Source organism: Delphinus delphis, chromosome 5 (assembly GCF_949987515.2).
Source record: "Delphinus delphis chromosome 5, mDelDel1.2, whole genome shotgun sequence".
NCBI classification, from domain to species: domain Eukaryota; kingdom Metazoa; phylum Chordata; class Mammalia; order Artiodactyla; family Delphinidae; genus Delphinus; species Delphinus delphis.
The window spans coordinates 4,853,587-4,875,534 of record NC_082687.1 but is presented as its reverse complement, the minus strand read 5'-3'; the positions used below and the strand labels follow the sequence as shown (position 1 = coordinate 4,875,534).

The following is a 21,948-nucleotide window of genomic DNA, read 5'->3' as shown; positions in this document are numbered from 1 at the left end:
ATCCTGGTACTTTACCAAATTAATTGTTTAGCTCTAGTAGTTTTTTTTTTTTTTTTTTTTTTTTTTGCGGTATGCAGGCCTCTCACTGTGTGGCCTCTCCCTTTGCGGAGCACAGGCTCTGGATGCGCAGGCTCAGCGGCTATGGCTCACAGGCCCAGCGGCTCCGCGGTATGTGGGATCTTCCCGGACCAGGGCACGAACCCGTGTCCCCTGCATCGGCAGGCGGACTCTCAACCACTGCGCCACCAGGGAATCCCTCTAGTAGTTTTGTGGTAGCATTTTTGGGATTGTCTAGGTATAGTATCAGGTCATCTGCAAACAGTGACAGTTTTACTTCTACTTTTCTGATGTAGAATCCTTTTATTTCTTTTTCTTCTCTGATTGCTCTGGCTAAAACTTCCAAAACTATGTTGAATAATAGTGGTAAGAGTGGGCAACCTTGTCTTGTCATTAGGTACCCCCCATAGGTTCTTTTGATTGGAACTTATTCCTATATCTCCTCATTTTGCTTAATTTGTTTCTTTCTGTGTATAAGGTATATCAGCTATCTCTCCCAGTCTTGAAGGAATGGGCTTATTTAGGTGTCTTGCGTGGCTCAGAAGTGCAATCTCCCCTGTACACCCGGGCCAGGCACTCGATGGTTGTCCCATATGTGGGCTGTCTGTGCCCTCTTGTGCGGTGGAACTGTGGCTGCTGTGGGGCAATGGTGGGTGTGGCTATCACTCAGCTGGCTGTGAGGCCTGGTCAAGTTGCAGAGGCTCTTAGCCGGGCATGCCCACTAGTGCTAGCAGGTTAGATGGAGAATTCCAATATTGCACCTCCCAGTGCTGGTATTAACAGGGTACCTGACCTCACATCAATGGCTCCTGCCAGCGACTGCTCCATTGGGAGCGTCCCAACTCTTTCCAGTCTTTCTGGAAGACACTTCAATATTTGTAACTGGGTTCCCTTCACCTTTGGTCCATGCACTTTTCATTCTGGTGTATTTGTGCTGGTTTTCAGCTTGAGTGAATCTGCACACAGTCCCTTTAAGAGTTTTTTTTTTTTTTCATTCCCTACAGTTCTATGGTTTTCCAGGGGGTATTCCTCTTTGATTTTCACATCCAGTTATTTGGGGCTCATCTCTCCTGTGCAGGATCTAGGGGTTGAGGTGCCTGATGTGGAGCTAGAATCTCTTGATCCCCAGATTAAAAAATTCATACCTTTGTGATCCTGCTAAATTGTGGATTGCTGCAGCTGGGATGTGGACTTTTTCTTGGCTAGCCCGTATCTCTGCCTCTATTATACATCTCAGTGTTGTCCTTTTATTCTTTGTTGTGGAGGTTCTGTTCATCCAGTTTTCAAGTCTCTTTCCAAGGGAATTATTCCGTTTGTACTTGAAAACTGCGTCCCTGGGAGAAGGTAAGTTTAAGACCTTCCTACAGCACCGTTTTGACACCTCCCTTCTGTTTAGTCTTTTTTTTTTTTCTTAGAAGCACATTTATGTAAGCATTTCTTAGCAACATATTAAAATCTGATTATGCAATATAATTTTGAGGGGAAATGACATTATTGTTATTTTTTGTCTCGCTAGAATTTTAATATTTGTACTTCTGAGGAAATTACTACATGGAAGTTTATGCTTTCATGATAATATAGCAAATCCCTGCTTCTTAAAACTACAAAATTAGAATTTTGATGAATAACAAATATGGATTATATAAAAGTGCTTTCCGTTTAACTGTGCTAATTATAGAGCTTTGTTTTTATGAGCATAAGAGGAATTACTTAAGGATCTTAGTGTGTTCCTGGGTTGTTATTTTAACAAAATGGTGAGCTTAATGTCTGAATTATTTAATATTAAATTGATAATTAAGAAGTACTTGGTAAATATTGTGTTCTGTGAATTCATTTGTATTACTACTTCTAAGTAAATGAAGTAGTAGCAAGTATGCACTTAGAGATATGATATGACACTCCTTAAGGACCAAATTTAAAAATAAAATAAAACCAGTATTGGTTTATTAAATTTTCATGAAGAGAAGAATACTAATGAAATATTTTCACCTAATTTTAAACTCTCTCTGCTATTATTTTATTGATAATAAGCAATTAAATAAGCATATATCCATTGGTGTATTTTAAACTGTTTATTGAAGTGATTAGAAGCATGTCTGTTTAGAGTTGTTATCTGTTTACTAAGCTGAAATGTTTATGAAGTATTCCACATTATCTATAATCTTGTTTTGTTGCCTTTAAATCTATTCATATTAAATTGAAACAGATATCTCAAGTGAGTCAAACCAGAGATTAAAGAGCAGAACTCTGATACTGAGGCATGAAATTGCTGTATGGGACAGTGGGTGTCTAACTCCTATGGAAACTCCAGAAGCACAGTGCCAACACTGGGCGCTCAAGTCCAGAAGGGTTCTCCCAGGGATGAGGTCTGACACATTCCTCTGTTAAACAGAATGAGACATGTCTTCACTGCAATGTTTCTTTGTCAATGTAAACAGTCCCCCTTTGTGCCTTCTGCATATTGACTGCCCTTGTTACATTTTTCCAGATAAACGGCTAAGTTGCAGACCTGAGCTCCTAAGTTAGTCATTAGCTACTTCCTAAGATACCCCAATCCAACAAGCCTACAGCAGAGCCCTTGGGAATGATGACATACCCATATGACAGCAGGGCCATGCCCTCATTGTGACTTGAGGTGGTTCAAAAGATGCTGCTGGACCATGCTGCACTAGTTGTTGAGTCTTGAATTTTTTTTTGTTTTCTGAGAAGTGATGCAAACATAAAAGGATAAGTATTACTTTTTATTTTGAATATTATTTACATCAAAGGCTAGGGTGGCAATGGAGTAAAGAAGCCAATGGGTTTATAAGATTGCTCCTAAGATATTTTCCCTGTTGACTTTCTTTTTTTTTAATTTATAAAATTAAATTTATTTAAACTAAAAAACACAAAAACCGTACAGCCATTTCTCCCAAACCCACCCCTGCCACTAGCAACCACCAATAAGTGCTCTGTATCTCTGTATATATATATATATATATATATATATATATATATATACACACACACACACACACACACACACACATATATGCATATCTAAATATGTATGTTTAGATATACATATATATTTAAACACATATTTATATGTATATAATATACATATGTGTATATATAACATATTTTTATACATATATATTTATATGTATATATGCATATGTTTATACATATATATACTTTTTTACAGTAGCCATTTTAATAGGTATGAGGTGGTATCTCATTGTGCTTTTGTTTGCATTTCCCTGATGATTAATGATGTAGAGCACTTTTCTATGTACATGTTGACTATAAGTATTCTTCAGAAAAATGTCTATTCAGATCTTCTGCTCATTTTTTAAAAGATCATTGTTTTTGGTATTAAGTTGTAAGAGTTCTTTATATATTTTGGATATTAACCCCTTATCAGATATATGATTTACGAATATTTTCCCATTCAGTCTGTACCTTTGCACTTTGTTGTTGATTTCCTTTGTGGTCCAGAAGCTTTTTAGCTTGATATAGTCCCACTTTTTTACTTTTGCTTTCGTTGCTTTTGTTTTTGGTGCCAGATTCAAAAAAATGTCACCAAGACATATGTCAAGGAGGAGCTTATTGCCTATGTTTTCTTCTAGACATTTTATGGTTTCAGGTCTCACATTCAAGACTTTAATCCATTTTGAGTTAATTTTTCCGTATAGAGGAAGATAGTGGTCCAGATTCGTTCTTTTGCATGTGGCTGTCCAATTTTCCTAACACAGTTTATTGAAGAGACTGTCCTTTCACCATTGCATATTCTTGGCTCTTTTGTCAGAAACTAATTGTCAATATATCCATTGGTTTATTTCTGGGCTCTCTATTCTGTTTGAACTGTATGTCTGTTTTTATACCTATGCCATATTGTCTTGGTTACTAAAAGCTTTGTAGTAAAGTTTGAAATCAGGGAATATGATGCCTCCAGATTTGTTCTTCTTCTTCAATATTGCTTTGACTATTTGGGGTCTTTGTGGTGACATACAAATTTTAGGATTGTTTTTTTCTATTTCTTGGAAAAATGCCATTGGTGTCTTGATAGGGATTTCATTGAATCTGTAGATTTCTTTGGGCAGTAAGGACATTTAACAAATATTATTTCTTCCAATCCATCAGCATGGAATATCTTTCCATTTATTTGTGTCTTCTTCAATATCTTTCATTAATGTCTTATAATTTTCAGTGTGCAGTTATTTCATTTCTTTGGCTAAATATATTCCTAGGTTTTGTGTTCTTTTTGATGCAATTGTAATGTAGATTTTCTTAATTTATTTTTCTGCTAGCTCACTATAAGTGTATAGAAATGAAACAGATTTTTGCATATTGATTTTGTATTCTGTAAATTTACTGAATTTATTAGTTCTAACAGTTTTTTAATGGAGTCTTTAGGTATTTCTATATATAATATTTTGTTATCTGCAAATAGTGACAGTTTTTCTTCCTTCTTTCCAAATTGGATAACTTTATTTCTCTTTTTTTCCTGATCCCTCTGGCTTGGACTTTCACTACTATGTTTAATACACGTGGCAAGAGTGGGCATCCTTGTCTTGTTTCTGATCTTTAAGGAAAAGTTTTTAGCTTTTTACCACTGAATATGATATTAAATGTAGGCTTTCTATATAGAACCTTTCTTATGTTGAGGTATGTTCCCTCTATCCCCACTTTGTTGAGAGTAATGTTGAATTCTTGCCAAATGCTTTTTCTGCATTTATTGAGATGATTATATGATTTTTATTCTTTACTTTGTTAATGTGGAATATCACATTGACTGATTTGCAGATGTTGAACCATTCTTGCATCCCTGGAATAAATCCCTCTTGATCATGATGTATGATCCTTTTAGTGTATGTTGACATCAGTTTCTTAATATTTTGTTGAGGGCTTTTGCATCTCTGTCCAGCAGGGATACCAACCTGTAATTTTGTGTCTATGTGTGTAGTGTCCTTGTCTGGTTTTGGTATCTTTTTTTTCTTTTTCTTTCTTTTTTTTTTTTTTTTGTGGTATGTGGGCCTCTCACTGTTGTGGCCTCTCCCGTTGCGGAGCACAGGCTGCGGACGCGCAGGCTCAGCGGCCATGACTCACGGGCCCAGCAGCTCCGTGGCATGTGGGATCTTCCCAGACAGAGGGGCACGAACCGGTGTCCCCTGCATCGGCAGGCGGACTCGCAACCACTGCGCCACCAGGGAAGCCCGATTTTGGTATCTTTTATTTGGTGCCTTTTATTCTGTACATTTCTTCCATTGAATCAGCTATACCGACTCTTTTTATTCTTTCCTCATTTCTATTCTTTTTCACCTTTGCTTTCTTTCCAAAGGAATTATTTTGTAACAATGTCAGTGCTGTAAAACTTTACAATTTAGCTTCCTGCCAAAATATATATTTGTGTTAAAAAATTCTATTTGTGGTGAAAACCTATAGTGTTTTTTTTGACATTAATCCTTCAGTTTCCTTTTATTGTACACCAAATAGTACCCAGCTGAAACAAAATTACTGTTTAGAATTTTATATGTAGTGCAGTGTTTGATCATATCTTAAAATAGACTTAATTCTACATGAAACAGTTTAAAAAGCTTAAAAAGCTTTCCTATGACATTTTATAAATGTACATTGAAACACCCTGTTAAATATATAATTAAAACCAATTATAAATTTTTTTCATGAATTTAAAATAAGTATAATTATTCTCAAAAATAAGAATTAAAAAATGTAAACAAATGTCATCTGATAAAAATTATGTACTTTTATTATAAATTAGTAATACAAAATTAAAAATACAAAACTGAGACTAAATGTAAAAATAGGAACATTTGACAATTTATTACAAAAATATATATTCTCAGACGCTGGAATTCATTAGTATATGTGTTTGGCTCACTTTTTTATTTACTTAACCAGAAATATCTGTTTTACTTGTTTTTTGTATGATGCTATAGTTTAGACTTTTATTATTTAAGAATTACTAAAAGTCCTTTCAGGTTTGCTTCAGCAGTTTCTTTCAAAAATAATTGTATTTAATTTTTTTAGTACTGTTTACAAAATTTGCTCAAATGAGCAGGATAAAGATATAGTAGCTAGTAAAATTTTCACAGAATTGAGAAACATTATTGAATTGACATAAAAACTGAGAATTCTGCGTGAAAAAAGAAAAGGTTTAAAATGTAAATTCTGGCACTTATTGTACTGTACCCCTTTTCTCAAACAATCAAATGTGCTTTGGCAGTTCTGAAATTTATATCTCTAGAATTAAAAATTTTTAAATGTATAATTTAAATCTAGTACACTAATTTTAGCAATCAATGTACTAAACATCCATTCACAGTTATTAAGTGTAAAATTGTTCACTTCTTTGTTTTGATGATGAAGATAAATGACCCTAAATCTGAGTTCTTAGGCATTTAATTTGCTGGAGAGCTTCCAATTGTACTGCATTTACATGGGATTTGTAAAGACCTGCAGTTCTGAGGTGGTGATATTATTTTAAATTATGCCTAGAAGATCCTGAGACATACATATTTAAAGTAATTAAAATTACATTCATATGCAGAGAAGATGTATTTCAAGCTTTATAAGTGGTCAGGAACAATCATTGTGTGGCAACAAATCATAGGTTTATAAAAATCGTTAAATTTATGGATTTTTATTTTGGGGAGAGGTACAACAAACCAGCACAATCTCTATCTTTCTTCAATTCTCGTCCTCTCTATAATTATAGATCATAAATAAGTGTTACTCATTCTTCCGTTAATACTTTGTAAACTCTCTCTCTCTTAAGTATGAGTGAGAAAGAATGAAGGTAAGTAAATATTGGTAATTTTTCAGAAACAGAAATCTGATTTTTGATTGTCAGTGAAAAGCTGCACCAGACAAGTTAAAAAGACAAGGGAGACTTTAATCAAGAATTTTGTAGGGGGCTTCCCTGGTGGCGCAGTGGTTGAGAGTCCGCCTGCCGATGCAGGGGACACGGGTTCGTGCCCCAGCCCGGGAAGATCCCACATGCCGCGGAGCGGCTGGGCCCGTGAGCCATGGCCGCTGAGCCTGCACGTCCGGAGCCTGTGCTCCGCAACGGGAGAGGCCACGGCAGTGAGAGGCCCAAGTACCGCAAAACAAAAAAAAACAAAAAAAAACAAAAAAAAAAAAGAATTTTGTAATAGGAGTCAAGACTATCGCAATGCGGGGAGAGGTTGAATTCAACCCCACTGACACAGAAGGCAGGAGAGTTATTAGGTACCGAGGTGAGCAAGTGGAAAATTACTGAATGGCAATGCGGGGGAGGGAGATGAGGTTGGTCAATGGGATTCGGACAAGTCTGTCTGCTAATTGGCACTTATTGCATTTAAACTCCTACATCCTCACAGAGACTGAAATTGGGGTACTATCTTCCCTGATGGTTACATTTCAAAGGGGAAGCTCCTAGGTCCTAGAGAAAGACATTCCTGGATTATAAAACCTGCAGCAAGCTGAGAGAAGACTTACATCCCAAAGGGGCAGAGAAAGAATATACACTGCAACTTTCTTAAGAAAAGGGAAGTCATAGGTTTATAATCCAGACAGGTTTTGTCTAAAGGTTAGTCAAACTGAGAAAAACAGGAAGGCAGTCCTAGTCAGATCTAGGTCCCTCTGATTTCTTAGAAAGAAAGTGGTAGCAGTGTTGACAAGTGTTCCTAGGAAGATTTTCATCTCAAAAACATTTCTGCTAAGCATCTTTTTGGTTAAAATACATTTGAATTAAAATGTTCCCTATTAAAATGTAAATACTGTCTTGTCAATCAAGTTTGTTCACGGACTAGTACTGTGAATGACTTACATGGGAAAATCAGATAGTTTTCCTTCTGGCTGAAATTATCACTGTTTTACATGATAAACTTAGGGAAGTTTATAAACTTGGGGGCCAGTAGGACGCCATCATCAGGGACTAAGAAATTGCATTTGGACAAGAAAAATTTAACTCACATTTGCATTTTGCATTGGACTCTAAAAGGAGCAACTATTGGAGTTCTAATAGAAACTCATCCTTCTGTGTTTTACAGAGGACTCAAAGATAAAACATACATTGGTACTTTACAAACTCACCCATTGTAAATGGGTACAGTTTTCACGTATTCTCTGCGTAATTATTTCATGCTTAGTGTCAACTGAAAAAAAATGCACAACATAAAAGTTGAGAGTTATGTTTTATGCGGCGGATATTCTTGGGACTTCAAGCCCAGGAGACAGCCTCGGAGATAGCTCTGAGAGAACTGCTCAGAAGAAGTCAGGGAGGAGCCAGGATATACAGGAGTTTTTGCAACAAAGACCAGGTAGACGGAACATCAGAAGATGACTATTAATTAAAGAAAACCAGACATCTTGAGTTAAGGAATTTAGCACTTTTCTCTGTATGGGAAGACGCAAGAGTCCGGGCTCACTGAAATCATTCCTTTGATGTGCACCTCAGCTCTCTGGGGCCAGCATCCTGTGCTTTCTCATCCTGAGTTTCCTCAGGGTGCACTGTCTGGGCAGCCCTCATGTCATGGCTTCATGGCTGCAACATCCTTTGTTTACTGATATGGCAGAGGCAATATTTTAGTTCTCACTACTGTTCTGACCTAGAGAATGAGCAGAATCCAATAGATCACATTTAAATAAGTGAAGCATATTGAAGGAAAGTAAAACCATCAAAGTTGTGTTTCAGCTGAGTAGGCGACTTTCTGTGAAGGGCCAGCAGAAATATTTTAGACTTTGCATACCATGAATTTTCTATAGCAACTGCTTAACTCTGCCTATATAGCAGAAATCAGCCATAGACAATAGCACAGACAGTAGTAATGAACGGATATGGCTGAGTTCTAATACAACTTTATTTATAAAAGCAGGTGGTGGGTCAGATTTGGTTCATGGATATAGTTTGCCAAGCCCACAACTGTGGGAATATTTGCTTATCTGAAGAAGGCTCTAATAGCTGAACTCTTTTATAGCCTACCTGAGTTAATGGTCTACTTGCAAACATATGGTGATATGCGTGGTGTGAAAAAAAAAGGAAAAGGAGACCAAGAACTAAGAATTTGTCAGTAAACTTGAAAGTGACAAGAAAAAGAAAGGCTCTCTACACAGAAATGCCTTTAGAGTTGAAAAGGGCAATTCATTAGCTGATTAGAGCTTGACTGGTTAAGGAATAGCCAACTCCCTTTTTTGTAATTTTCTATTCATCAGTCTTGAGAAGCTTTTTGACCTGTGCGTTACAAGGGATATTCCCAGGCTCTCAGCTGACACTACTTACTAAACCTGAGGTTTCCCATTTGTAAATGAATAAATTGGTATTCCAGGATGAACAAAAGTATCCTGTGGTTTTGATTAGCTCAGTCAATCTCCAATGGGCTAATTAATTCTGCATGAATTGTTTAAATTTGTTTCTGGATTTCCATAGCTGAGGCCCATCTTCAGATGTGAAGAGCTGCCAGAATGAACAGCCAACGTTCAGTTCCCCATCCTTCACATCCATTTGCTGTAACATCTTAGAGAGGCTCTAAATCTGTAAAACATCGTAGTGAAGGCCAGTGCTCTGGATCCCAGTTTCAGTTTTACCAGTAATAGCAGTGCATTATGACTAATAGCAGACTTTCTTACCTGGATTGTTTTAATTAGGCAAACAATGCTAAAGTCTTTTTCAGTGGAAAATGCTCAAATTCTCTTTCACTGTGTGGAATGAATAGTTCATTTGTTTAGCTCTGTCTGCCTGGCCGTAATATTAAAAAATGGTGAAATTTTTTCAGTTTATTAAAGACAGAGCAAATAATGCATCATCTGATTCACTTCTCCTGCATTATCATCCTGGGGTTTCCCAGAGATAAACTGAGGGAATGAACACAGGTTAACATTCTTTCCTCGTATCTGTAATAGCTTTTTAACAGGCCACTGAGCACACTGTTAACATACAGGAAATGTGTATTGATTAGCTGATTGCCTTACTCGGACTGACAAATGAGGATTCACAGCAAACTGTTCATGTGGGGTTGTCTCTTTCATATATCTATGCAATTCCTCATCCCAGATTACCTCATTGAATTCCATATATAAGTAATCATACTGAAACTTTAAAAGAAATATTAAAGACAGCAAGAAACTTCAGTATTTTATGCATTCAGGGATTTGGATCTCAATATCAAATGTTCTCAAATCATATGATATTTATACCAATAAATCATACAGGGAAAAATACTTGATTACTTCAACATTTCATTGATATTCTTCACAATTGTTTATAAATAGAAGAGTGATTATCATTGTGTTCCATAGCCTCTTTTTTTTTAACATGCAGATATATAAGTTCAACCTCAAGGGTACTTAGTTTGTAGGTGAAAGTAAAACTACAGCACAAGCAGCCTAATGGGTCATGAGGCTGGGATTTTTTCTCTCATGCTTAAGTAATATCTATGAAAATTAAACCAATGAGATTTTATATAAGCAGTACCTTTCTCAAAGTGATCACAAGGTTATATTTATAAGCTGGCTGAAATGGCGCCTATCTTAACCTACAAGCACTTTGATAGCTCTTCACTAGTAATAGCAGCTGCAGCCTATGCAGAATTTACTAAAGGCTAGACATAGTCATAAGTATTTTTAAATATCATATCTTATCTTCACAATATTCTTAAGAGTTCGGTACCATCTTTATTATAAAGATGGAAAAATTGAGACTTGGAGTTTAAGTCACTTGTCAAAAGTCTTCTAAATAGTGTGCATTAGAAATCAAACTGGCGCAGTCATCAAGTCATATCTCAAATATGACTTGCTGGTAATATAGTTCATGCTTTCATCCCCATGTTATGCAGGCTTCTTTGTCAGTAGCATGCATCTTTTTAAGACAATTGCTTTACACATTATCCAATGATAGGGTGTTTTCTTTCTTCTCACCATTTGTGATCAAGGACCTCAACTCCTCTTTCTGTGTCCTTTTGTGGGGAAAGTTCCTATCTGATCACAAGACTTCTGGTGAAACTTCAATTATTTACTTCTTCCTTACCTAATAGTACCACAAAAAGAAAAAAAAATAGGGTCATTATAGCATCTAACTCTTAGATGTGAAGGTTAAATGAATCAACCACTTAGAACAATGCCTGGCAAATATTAACCATTGAGTGAATGCTGACAGTTTTCTTTTATCCTAGTCATACAAGGAGCAATTCACTTGTAAAGAAACATTAAACTTGGTAGAACATACCTTGAAATATCAATACTTATTATTCCAACCTATATACCTATCATGTGAAAATCATCCAGTTGTATGCACTCTTGAAGTTTTCCAAATCATAAAGTTAAAACTAACCTTACTACTTGGGGGGGCCACCAAATTCTCTGTTGGATATAGTTTTTGTTAGGTCAGGTTTCAAATGAAAACTATTCTTCATAAAGAAAGAATTATTTTTCAAGTTGTTAGTGTCATACATATCATTGAATGAATAACCTTGTTCTTCACATACTCCAGTTTAAAATTCAACTGTATGTAATTATTTGAAAGAAAGAAATTAATTTAAATGGAACAAAAAGTTGAATGGTAATTGTATTATGTTTGTAAGAGCACAGAAGGAGTATCAAAATCATGAATAAATAAAAAGGAAAATGAGACTCATTATTGTTAACTTGTAAAACTGCTTGAAGTATTATCAAAATATAGTCCTGTCTATAATAATGTATTGCGCTTATTACAGAGTTATGAGGTGAATAAAAAATGAAATTCTAATTTTACACAAGAACATATTGCTTCATTGTTTTACAGAAAAATCTTTTATGGAAAAGCCTTTTTATTTCTTCCCATAACTTTTAAATCCCACCAATGACATAGGAAGAAATGACTTTTTTGTTTTAACTACTAAATATTTTTATTTATGCTTGTGATTATAAGTCCTTCTTTCTTTCAGAACTTGTGACAGAAGTCATTCTATTCTCACTTGAATTCTCAGAATTTCTTCACTAGTGGCTTCTTTTCTTCAGGATAAACTTGAGATTCCTTTTTCCTATTCCTTATCAGATTTGTCTTTCCACATTTAGACTTCTCTTCTTTTTTCCTTTGTCCAGTATATTAAAGGTATCTTGAAAATGTATGCATCACTACCTCTGCTTTGTCTTTATAACACCTGAATACTCTGCCATCTCTGTGCCATACTCTAGGCTTCTACAAGGCATATGGCTAACTGGGTCCTTGGAAACAGGAGCTGACAGGGCAATTTTCTCTAGTTGAGGCTTCATTTACCAATACAGAAAGTTTATATGTGAAATTACACTCTTGTTCAAGGCATATAAGACATATATTACATATATGCCTTATATGCCTCTTGTTCAAGGCATATAAGAATTCATGTTGCTTCATATTCTTCTTGACACTAGACCTAGTGATTCATACCAATCTGAAAGGTTCGGCTTAAATTTGCATCTCCCTGATTATACATATAGTTAGCACTTATCTAGATTTTTCTTAGTCACATGGTTTTACTCATTCATGGAGCATTTGTTTGAGTTTCCTGTTGGTAGTTCTTTGGAACTGTCTTTTTCTTATCTACTTTTAGGAGATCTTTATTAATTCTACATATAAGATGTTTGATAGCTTTGTAGATGGCAAGCATCTTTTCCTGCCCAGTGGCTTGCATCTTTTATCTCTTAATAGTATCTTTTGAGGAAAAGATACTCTAAATTATAATGTAGTAAAACTTATAAATCATTTCTGTAATGGTGAGTTTTTTGTGCCTTGTTTAAGAATATTTCTCTACCATAAGATTATGAAGATATTATATCTCCATTATATATTATTATAAATATATTTATTATTATTATAAATGTTTATAATTGTACATAATCATATATTATATTATCAAACATTCTTGAAGTATCAACGTTTAATGTTAAAGTTTAACACATATTTAAACATATTTTTTTCTCTCCTTTCCTTTTTGCATCTTTAAGCTTCCATCTGAGATCATTTTCCTTTTGCCTGAAGAACATCCTTTGGAATTTATCTTAAGACGAGTTACTAGAGATGAATTTTCTTACTGTTTTTTGAAAATATACTTATTTTAATTTTTATGTATGTGTATAAAATTGTAAGATTGACTTTACTTTGTTTCATCACATAAAATATAATCCCAGTAGCTTTTTGTTCCTATTTTTGCTCATTATATCAGTTGCTTAACTCTCCTTACTGTAAATGCAATCTGTATTTTTTCATTTACATAATTTTAAGATTGCTCTGTCTTTGATTTTCTTCAGTTTCACTACTAAGTGTCTAGATGTGGGTTATTCTAGCTTTTCATTTTCTTTGCTTGACATTTAATAATCTTAAACTTATAGATTGGTGTCTTTCAACACTAATGGAAAATTCTTAACTACTATTTCTTCAAATATGGCCTCTGCCCAATTTTCTTTGTTTCCTTCTTCTGGGTTTCACATAAACCTATTTTTGTTAACCTCAACTGCATTTTTAAATCTTTATTCTTCTGCTTTTTATTCCATAATATTTCTTTTTCAATTTATTAATTCTCTTTTGTACTGTGTCTAATCTGTTCTTAATGACATCAATTTAATCTTAATTTCAGTTATCATATTTTCTACTTATATAACTCTTTCATAAACTTATAATGTTCATAGATTATATATTTAAGTTCTTTTTTAGAATTTCTAAGCTGATTTTATTTTCATAAACCTAAATTTTACAATCCTGGTGACTTTGTTATGGTTGTATGTTATTTCTCCTCATTCTCTTAATGCTGTTGTCTCCCTTTGTTTTCTATATTATCCTTCATTGTGTACTGGATATTTTATTTAAAAAATTTTTATAATAATAATTAGATGAACTAGGATGATGTTATCTTATTATAGAGAGGAAGGCTTTATGTTTTATGAGACACCCAGACAAAAATAGCCTGCAGTCCACACATTCACTTGCAGAGTGAGGTGCTTTAAAGTCCTGGCACAGAGAGGGAGGTGGTCTAGTACTGTACCTATCCCATCTATCCCATGTCTCTAGGAATAAGAAGCCATATAGGACATTTAGGCTGATCAGTCATTTTCTTAAGGTGGAAAAATTCCCAAAGCAATGTGACTCCAGGTGCAATCCCATCTCTCTAAATTACAATTCTTTTCAGGACATAGGCTGGGAAATTCCTTATTGTCTTCTTGTCTCTTTCATGGATAAGAATGAGAAAGACTATCTCTTTCATTTATTCTTTAAAATATATTATGTGTATTTAATCCAGGGTTATTTATCCTTTGCTGTTGTTTTATTTCTTCAGTGGAAGAGTTAGTCCAAATTATGTACTGCATTGTTATTGAAGAAGTTTCTAAATCTCTTTTTAATTTATTTTGTTTTATTTTAATAATACATATTATGATATAAGCATATAATAGTTTACAGATAAGCAATTAGCATAAAAAACTCTAGACATTTTATCATAATAAGTTAGTGTATATATTGGTGTGTCTAACTTAGTTCAGACGTAACATTTATTTGGATATCACCTATTTCTTGACGGAAGACACCATCATAATTTCCCAGTTAGTTAAAGAGCTTGTCATTAAGTAATTGTGATGTTCTTATTATGAGAATAATTAATTTATTCCTTCTAGCATTCCTAAGTGTCTTTTATTGTGATGTATTTCTTTTTATTTTAATTATTATCTGCTTTTAATTAGTAATTCATTTTAGTGGAGTAGAGAAGGGAACATAAACGCTATTTGAAAATATCACTGATAAAATTTCTTCTAGGTATCATTCCTAAAACAGAAATTGTAAGTATGATCAGATCAACAAGATTATGAGACTAGTATTTAAATAAATTAAATAAAATATTCAACATAAGTATGTACTTTGGAACTTGAAAAGATGTAGGCATTTAGAAGAACAGAATTCTGTTTATGATACATTATTTTCTTCTTATAATTTTACAGAACTGATTTTCAAACAAATTTACTGAAATCATCTTCTTTTATAAAGTGGAGTTTCACAAATATTCAAAATATTTTATTCCCTTTCTGTTCTATTCTAAATTTACATACTATTTTTACCAAACTTTTTATTGCTATTTCCACCACCTAGTTACTACTGGAATAAACGCTTCATAAATACTGATGTGCAGTGTTTGAAATTTTATTCAACTACACTTGTCTCTCCAACTTCAGATTCTGCTAGAGGAGAATACAATTTTTCATTTCTTTGAAAACAAACTCTTTATATTCCTCTAAGCCAAGTTGTGAAGGTGAGAAAGTACAGAAAGGGATCCACAGAAAGAAAAAAATTTATTTGCCTCTTAGGTTTCCCAGGTGAGCAAACAAAAGAAGCTGGTCTGGAAATGGCATTAATAGTCTTCATAATACAAGATCAAAGGAAGCACCACAACTAGAGCTCTGATTTCTTGCCATGAATACTTGAGAGGGCCTCCAATAAGAGGAATAATTTATAGGTCAAAAGAAGTACTGACATGTTTCAAAAATCCCAGCAATATCTATTATATCTAACCTATATGCTTTTACATTTGGTCAGGACATTAGATGACTCTTGATGTCATATGATACATGTTTTTACTTAGACCTTCAAATGTGCAATATCACTGGAGCTAAAGACATAGAGTACTAAAATGATAGATGTTATTTGCTGCACATAACTGTTACTTTTCTCTGTACATAACTAGCATATGATGTTTGTGAATAGAGTGCTATAGAATAAAATATGTTACCTTTAATGTATATCTACAAAATTGTATATTAATGATAATTGATAATGAATTAAATTTCAGTACTTTTCTTTGAAACTCTTATTTCTTAACTAACAACTATGATCACTCAAATATACACAAATGCTCAGATTCAACTGATCTTACATCTTAAATGCAGTTTTAAATTAGTTTACAGGTTAATTCATAGCTGTTGTTTCAGGTTGTTAATGTATCTCTAGAAATAATCACCATTTCTCTCTGAAATTTATAAATGTGACATGTTTTATAAACATTTAATCCATTAAAGCATATTGAATGACATTAGAATATAGAATAAAAATGTTTAACATTTGTGATTTTGTGAGACTAAATCTTAGTCTGGTAATAACTATCAGAAAGACTAGTCAAGATGAGCACGACAGTTCTGTAAGTAAAAGAAATCTTACAGCTAAATTTATTTGAGAAAATGACCACTTGATTTTGAAGAATAACAGGTAAACGTAATTGGTTTTGTAGATGTAGCTCGATATAATACATTAAAGAAAAGGTGAAGCGTGCAGGAAAAAATTCTATAGACTTTTTGAAATACATATTATTTAATAGCATGTATTACTAAGATAATTTAAAAAATCATTTAAAAAAGTACCCTCCAAATTAACGTATAAGTTTTTACTATGCATGTTAATATTTCCCGGGTGAATAGTAATTCTTACTTCTAATTAAGCATCCTCTCAAAGGATGTCCATTTTACAAGGATGTCCCACATAATGTTATGCCAAATCTCAGCATTTATTCTAAGATGTTCATATTATCTAATTAGCATTGTAATGTATAACTACCAAAAGCACAACTAATCTAAAAGGCCTGGGACCTAATACCAGATGCAGAAGGTTAGTGAAAACATTTCAAGGTGACTTAGTACCAATTGTATTTCTAAATGTCAGAATAGCCAATGCTAACATACCGTTTTTTAGAATAGATGCCTTATTATCTTGTATGTGATTTTATGAGGAAACAGAAGCTGAAATTCAGGAATGTTAATGGAAATTGTTAATAATTCTTATTTGATACCCTACATGATGTTATTACTTTTATAGTTTTCTCTCTTCCCGTAAGTTTGTAATATTAAAGAAAAAGACATAAAAAACACTGTGTCTGCAAATTTCAAAAATTTCCTATGCCTAATTGGTCAAGTATATTTTCTTTTAGTAATTTTATATAAATATGTATAACAGAGTGGGTATTAAAGAAAAGAAGATTGAACACATTCCCTGTGGTCTTATTACTCAGGAAACATTGAAATACAATGTGAATATGGAAATGTCATTAGGAAAAATTAAACTGTCAATACAAAAGACTGACCAAGATGTTTGTTCCCCATTTCTATTATTTCTCTTAGTGATGTAAAATCAAAAGAATACATTGAACTGAGTCTCTCTCATAGGATTTTGAAATTTCAAAAGATTGCCTACCCCACTCTTTGACAACACAAACCAATGATGACTTAAATAACTTGGCTTTTAAAGACAAGATCCTGTATAACAGGGTCAATCTCCTTCTGCTTATTTTTATCAGATAATGGTGTGGAACATCAACACTTAACAAGTGCATGTAGGGATTATATGTTCAATCCCGGCCTTCTGAGACAAAGAATTGTGCCATTTTTTGACATTACAGTTTGTGGCGGTACCAAAAATTCAAAGAACTTTTTGTTGAACAGTTATAGTCTATAAAAATCATTTGATTAGCATTTCTCTTCCTCCTTAAGAGGAAGATAGGATTCAGAAAGAGAGAAAAAGAAGGTCAAATGATGGAAGGGAAGAAGAGGGGTTTGTGGAGGATACAGCTCTGATTGTACCTGATCGTATTTATTGCAAATTAAAAGCCACCACTTTGGACAGTCAACCCCTCCATCATGAAAAATATCATCAACCACAACAAAGGAACAAAGGACAATTATGGTCTCCCCACCCACATGGAAATTTCAGTAAGAATAGTGATTTTGGTATTTCTCACCTGGCTGAGACTGAGCAAAGTCACAAGGCAAGACTTCAACATAATATAGAAACAATAGTGTGTCAGCGAGTGTCAGTTGAAAACTAAAGGGCAGTTGTCACATGGATAAAGACTGGTGGGATTATCCCAGGCATCTCTGGTGACCATGGACAATCATATAAATGTCATGATTCATTCCCAAGATTGGTTAGGACTGTCTGGAAACAGGAAAGAGGATCCAGGTCACAAAGTATATTTCCTGCTGTGGCATCATTACTAGGAGAAATGTGTTTAATGGTTACTTAAAAATATATTTAACTTTAAAATTTAAGAATAAGGAAAGAACTGTACTGGACCCACACTGACTGATAAAGGCAGCTGACAGAATTTCAGGAATTTGCTGTTTAGTTGATGAACTTCAGTTTTTCCTCCCTCAACTTCTCAAATAAATCTTATTCCTTTAGAGTCAGTTTTTGTTCCCAGCCTAGTGATGGCATTTTACCCATTCAGCTATGCTAGTGTTCTCTGAAGCCAGCCAGCAATGATCTCACCTCACCCACAATATAAATCTATCAGTGAATAAACAACATCATTTTTATTTCAATGCCAATGATGCCAATGACACACTACATGTTGATTTGGCAGTTAAATAATTTCTCTCTTCTGGGTGCAATCTGCCAGGCTTATTATAACTCTACTTCTGATATTCATTTCACGTTTAATAGTGCTTTGCCTCATGAGGATGCCTGTCAATCAATTAAATTGAAATGTCATTCTGACCTTTTATTGGAAACAATTTACTTTTTTTTCATTTCATCACAAGCTTTTTCCATCTTATACAAATTAAAAGCCTTAATTACTTGTATTCAGAAACTTTATACTAATTAACTTTACAAAACTACATGCTCATCAACATTCCTGATACTATCTTTACAGAGGTTATCCAGCTGAGTCTGCCTGAAGATCAGAAACTAAGCATCACAGCAGCAACTGTGGGACAGAGTACAGTTCTGAGCTGTGCCATTCAGGGAGAACTCAGACCTCCGATCATCTGGAAACGCAACAATATTATTCTAAACAACTTAGATTTGGAAGACATCAATGTGAGTACATAAATAGAGGTTGTGTATAATTTGTGTATTTCACATGATATACTCTAGACTTTGTGAAGTCTGAGGAGCTTAATGAAATAAGATGTAGAATTGAAGAGAATTATTGGAACATTTTCGTATCCATTCTACTGTCTGGGAGGCACTAATAGTTCATCCAAATCACTTGTTTAAGCGTGGTAAGCAGGTTATATACCATTGTGTTGGTGGGATCACAGAAACTTAAACCATAAAGGTCTGACTCTAAGAATTTCTATAATTACCAACAATGAATCTCTACGTATTTGCTATTACAGTTGAGCAACACCCTATAGCTTATGAAGTGTTAAGGTGGGTAAAGGAAGTTTTTGCTTCAAATACTTCATAATGTATTACAAACAATAAATATTAATAAAACAAATAAATGATTTATTTTTCTGGAATGAAGGAACATGTTCATCACTCAGGTTTATTCCTAGAGAATCAGAATCTAAACTCAAAGAGTGTACAGCCCAAAAGGTGAAACAAAGGCTGAACAAACTCCAGGGAATTAATTTCTTCCTTCCATGCTTTCTGTTGAAAATGAGCATGAAGAAGTGAACATCATCTTGGATAATGAAAAGAAGTGAAAATTGTATGTTATGGGTTGTCTGTGGAAATGAGGTGGGAGAATCCTTTACCTTAGTGATCTTGGGGTTCTATAATGTCTTTGCATATAAATTTTAGATATTCTTTACTCTCACTCAAGAAAGCCATCACCTATCCACTTATTCTTTGCTGCTTCATAAAGAACCCCCAAAACACAAGCCCAAGAGAGTCACTCTTATTTGTTACATTTTACTAATATTCTTGTTAGTGTCCTTGAATGCTTCAAAAAAGAAAATTTCTCCATTTTAGATTTTTTTACTTCTATTAAAAGTTTTCTAAATTTGCTTACATCTGGGAAATTTCCTCAGAGTATACGTAGAATAATTTTTAATTCTCCAAGATATCAAGAACATTGTGCCATAACAGCTATAATTTCAGGAGCATTCAAGATTCTTTGAGAGGTATGGCCCTCGACAAAATCATCTTAGGTTTGCATTATGGGTTGTTGTGTCTACATTTATGCATTTTAAAAAATTGAGGTAAAAACGGTATATAATATTATATTTGTTTCAGCCGTAAAACATAAACAAAATCAATCTTTGTATATGCTACAAGCAATTACCACAATAAGTCTAGTTACCATCAATTACCGTACAATTGACCCCCTTCACCCATTTCCCCAACCTCTTTACCCTTTCCAATCTGATAACTGCCAATCTGTCCTCTGTATCTATGAGTTTTGTTTTGTTTGGTTTGTTCTTTTGTTTTGTTTTTATACTCCATATACAAGTGAAATTGTCTGAGTTATTCCACTGAGCATAACACCCTCTGGTCTGGTATCGAACATGGCAACATTTCCTTCTTTTTATTTTGCTGAGCAGCTTTCCACTGTATATATATGGCACGTCTTCTTTATCTGTTCATCCATGGATGGGGACATAATTTGCTTCCATATCTTGACTATCGTAAATAATGCTATAATAAACATAGGAGCACATATATCTTTTAGAATTAGTGCTTTCATGTTCTTAGGATAAATACACAGAAGTGGAATAGCTGGGTCATATGGTAGTTTTATTTTTCATTTTATGAGGAATCTCCGTACTGTTGTCCATAGTGGCTGCAACAATTGACATTCCTACTGACTGCACAGGGGTTCCCTTTTCTCTACATCCTATCCAGCATTTATTATTTCCTATCTTTTTGATAACTGTCATTCTAACAGGTGTGAGGTGATATCTTACTGTGGTTTTGATCTGCATTACTCTGATAGTTAGTGATGAACATCTTTTTATGTGCCTGTTGTCCATCTGTATGTCTTCTTAGGAAAAATGTCTACTTAGATCCTCTGCCCATGTTTTTGAACTGATTATTTGTTGTTTTGCTATTGACATGCTTGAAGTATTTATACATTTTTGATATTAACTCCTTACCAGACATATGGTTTGCAAATATTTTCTCCCATTCAGTAGGTTGTCTTTTTATTTTGCAGATGGTATCCTTTGCTCTCCAGAAGCATTTTAGTTTGATGTAGTCTTACTTGTTTATTTTTACTTTTGTTGCCTTGCTTTTGGGGTAAGAGCCAAAGAGTCCCCGACAAGACTGAGATCAAGAAGATTACCACCTATGTTTTCTTCTAGGAGTTTTTATGTTTTCAGGTTTCATATACAAGTCCTTAATCAATTTTGAGTTTATTTTTATGTATGGTATAAGATAGTGGTCTAATTTCATTCTTTTGTATGTGGCTGTCCAATTTTCCCAACAAAATTTATTTAAGGGACTGTCCTTCCCCTATTGCATATTCTTGGTTCCTTGTTATAAGTGAATTGACAACATATGCATGGGTTTATTTCTGGGCTCTCTATTCTTTTCCATTGATCTATGTGTCTTTTTATGCCAAAACCATATTGTTTTTATTACTATAACTTTGTAGTATAGCTTGAAATCAGGGAGCATGATGCCTCCAGAATTATTTTTCTTTCTCAAGAGCGATTAGGCTATTCAAGGTCTTTGTGGTTCCAAACTAATCTTAGAATTATTTGTTCTACTTCTGTGAAAAATGCTATTGGTATTTTGATAGAAATTACATTCAATCTATAGATGCCTTGAGTAGTATGGTCATTTTAACATTAATTCTTCCAATCAGTAAACATAAAATATCCTTCTATTTATACATGCCTTCTTTAAGTTCAGTATCTTATAGTTCTCAGTGTACAGGTCTTTTACCTCCTTGGTTAAATTTATTCCTAAGTATAATTTTTTTATTCTTTTTGAAGCAATTATAAATTGGGTTCTTCTTAATTTATCTTTTTGATATTTTATTATTAGTGTATATAAAGGTAACAGATTTCTGTATATTGATTTTGTATCCTGCAACTTTACAGAATTCATTTATTAGTTCTAACAGGTTTTCAGTGGAGTCTATAGGGTTTTCTATATATAGTATCAGGTGATCTACAAATAGTGTTAGTTTTACTTCTTCCTTCCAATTTGGATTCCTTTTGTTTCTTTTTCTTACCTAGTTGCTGTGGCTG

At 33.9% G+C, this 21,948-nt stretch overlaps 1 protein-coding gene across 3 annotated transcripts in view; it reads left to right on the top strand.

Moving 5' to 3' along the window:
• FSTL5 (follistatin like 5) overlaps window positions 1–21,948 on the top strand; it is a 620,880-nt gene that overhangs the window by 378,611 nt on the left and 220,321 nt on the right. For all 3 annotated transcript variants that reach the window (XM_060011592.1, XM_060011591.1, XM_060011589.1), the window contains exon 6: window positions 18,675–18,841. In XM_060011592.1, the coding sequence (XP_059867575.1) occupies window positions 18,675–18,841 (167 nt within the window). The remainder of the gene's footprint in view (window positions 1–18,674; window positions 18,842–21,948) is intronic.